At 36.2% G+C, this 2,500-nt stretch overlaps 2 protein-coding genes across 2 annotated transcripts in view; one reads left to right on the forward strand and one right to left on the reverse strand.

Annotated features, from left to right (window-relative positions):
• spartin overlaps window positions 1-2,500 on the forward strand; it is a 230,757-nt gene that overhangs the window by 32,297 nt on the left and 195,960 nt on the right. The window lies entirely within an intron of this gene.
• Window positions 1-2,500, reverse strand: part of LOC137629038 (L-threonine 3-dehydrogenase-like) — a 34,203-nt gene that overhangs the window by 27,187 nt on the left and 4,516 nt on the right. Inside the window, exon 2 of the mRNA XM_068360305.1 lies at window positions 925-1,048. Coding sequence (XP_068216406.1) covers window positions 925-1,044 — 120 coding nt within the window. The 5' untranslated portion in view covers window positions 1,045-1,048. The remainder of the gene's footprint in view (window positions 1-924; window positions 1,049-2,500) is intronic.

Below are 2,500 nucleotides of genomic sequence, written 5' to 3' on the forward strand. Positions count from 1 at the left end.
ACCTTTGACCTTAACATGTATTAAATGGCGTGGATTTTCATACACTCAAATATGAACCAAGTTTGAAGTCTTTGGGACAACGATGTCCAAACTTATGTATGATTTCGTAAATTGGCTATTTTGCTTGACCGTTACCTTGACCTTAAAGTTGATAATTTTCAGCTTTTTACATAACAGTTGATCCCTGCAAGTTTCATTACTCTACGATTAAAGTTATGGCCAGGAAACTGTTCACAAACACACACTCTCACACACACTCACAAACAAGTGTGAAAACGTAACCTCCTTCCAACTTCGTTGACGGAGGTAAAAATATTCAATTGTTCTTAATTGTCTTTCAGGATATATCATACAGTACAATGTAAACATCATAATTTTTCCACAATCACGCCTTTTTTTTTAACCATCAAAATAGGTGTCAGACAGACACACTCCTGCAACAGGGCTAGACATTGAACTAAAAAACCTTTCCTCTCCCTGCCTGTCTTTTCTTTTCTCAAACTGCTTCTAATACTACCTAACAACGCATGAGGGTCTCCCCCTCTCTTTTATTCTTCTCCTGTACTTATCTTTCTCCCCTTTTCCTTATTCTTTCCCATCCCAAGTACCTGCCTTCGAGCTATAAACTAGATTGTATCCCGGGCTACTTTTCCTTTTCCCATATTCCTGACTTCCCTATCCTTATCCTTATGGCATTCAGTAGAGTGTATGTCCTCTTTCACCGTGTCTGAAACTACCATCTACTTTTGACATAAAACAGTACCACTTTCACATGCAGGAGATAGTGAGTATATCAAACATTAAATCAAACACCCTCTTTTACTATGGCCAACACCTTGCAAATATACCATTCTACCTTTTAAGTTCACATTTTATCAAGCTGCTTATATCTATACCCAACCACCAATCATTTCAATACATTACCCTATCTACTCGGATGACCACATCACCAGGACCAGGGCTGGGGACTGGCCTCTTCACTAGCTGGTAGCCCTCTGCCTCCGAGTCCTTGAGAAGGCAATTCATTTCTCGTGGCAAGGACATCTTCCTGAAAGGGACGAGCACATATTAGTAATCTGATTGTAAGTCATGTTCATAAGACTTGTCATTGTACAGTAAAACTGTGAAAGGATTAAAGAGAGAAATAATCAAGTAATGATTCTCAGTTCCGGAGAGATAATCAAGTAATACTTCTCAGTTCCGGAGAAATAATCAAGTAATGCTTCTTAGTTCCGGAGAAATAATCAAGTAATGCTTCTTAGTTCCGGAGAAATAATCAAGTAATGCTTCTCAGTTCCGGAGAAATAATCAAATAATGCTTCTAAGTTCCAGAGAAATAATCAAGTAATGCTTCTCAGTTCAGGAGAAATAATCGAGTAATGCTTCTCAGTTCCAGAGAAATAATAAAGTAATGCTTCTCAGTTCCAGTGAAATAATCAGTAATGCTTCTCAGTTCCGAAGAAATGATCAAGTAATGCTCCTCAGTTCAGGAGAAATAATCAAGTAATGCTTCTCAGTTCCGGAGAAATAATCAAGTAATGCTCCTCAGTTCAGGAGAAATAATCAAGTAATGCTTCTCAGTTCAGGAGAAATAATCAAGTAATGTTTCTCAGTTCCGGAGAAATAATCAAGTAATGCTTCTCAGTTCAGGAGAAATAATCAAGTAATGTTTCTCAGTTCCGGAGAAATAATCAAGTAATGCTTCTCAGTTCCGGAGAAATAATCAAGTAATGCTTCTCAGTTCCGGAGAAATAATCAAGTAATGCTTCTCAGTTCCGGTGAGTGATAGGAAAGCCAGAAGAAAGGAGGGAGAAAGGCTAATTGGAATGAGGTAATGAATCGGAAAATAAAGAAAAGTGCTCAAAGGGGACAAAATTGATAAAGATAGAATTAGAAGGACACAATTATTGTTCTAAAACGATCTGGAGGGATGAATGGAAAAAATAGATAAACCGTGGAAAGGGAGGAGTTTTCAAGAGACAGAGGAAGATTCAAAAAGTAAAAATGTAATAAGGACAATAAATAGAGACATGGAAATGATAAAACAGACATCAAGGAGACCTGAAGAATGTAGGGAAGAGGTAAATAAATGAAGATACCAAAGAAACTAGAGATTAAAGAGAATAGAGGTGTGAAAGGAAGAAAAGAAGATGAAAGAATTCATGTGGGGAGTAGGGGTTTGAAGGAAAGAAGAAATTAAACAAGAAAGGAGAATAATCGTGAGTAAATGATATGCAGAATGATAATGGTGAAGCAGGGAGAATAAGGAATTGGAAGAGAGAAAAAGAACATATGATAGACCTAGATACAGTAGAGAAAGTAGACTAGAATTTTTGTGTGAAAATGTAATATATGGCAGATGTTTTTCTCATTCTAATGGAAAAATCTTTTCATTATTGTTTCATGTTAAGTATTCTAACTTATAATTACTTTATTTCCTTAAAAGTTTTAATTAATCAGTTCTTTAAATATCTAAAGATTGAAAGAGCAGCAGTGACAA

The sequence above is a fragment of the Palaemon carinicauda genome, chromosome 37, assembly GCF_036898095.1.
Source record: "Palaemon carinicauda isolate YSFRI2023 chromosome 37, ASM3689809v2, whole genome shotgun sequence".
Taxonomy (NCBI): domain Eukaryota; kingdom Metazoa; phylum Arthropoda; class Malacostraca; order Decapoda; family Palaemonidae; genus Palaemon; species Palaemon carinicauda.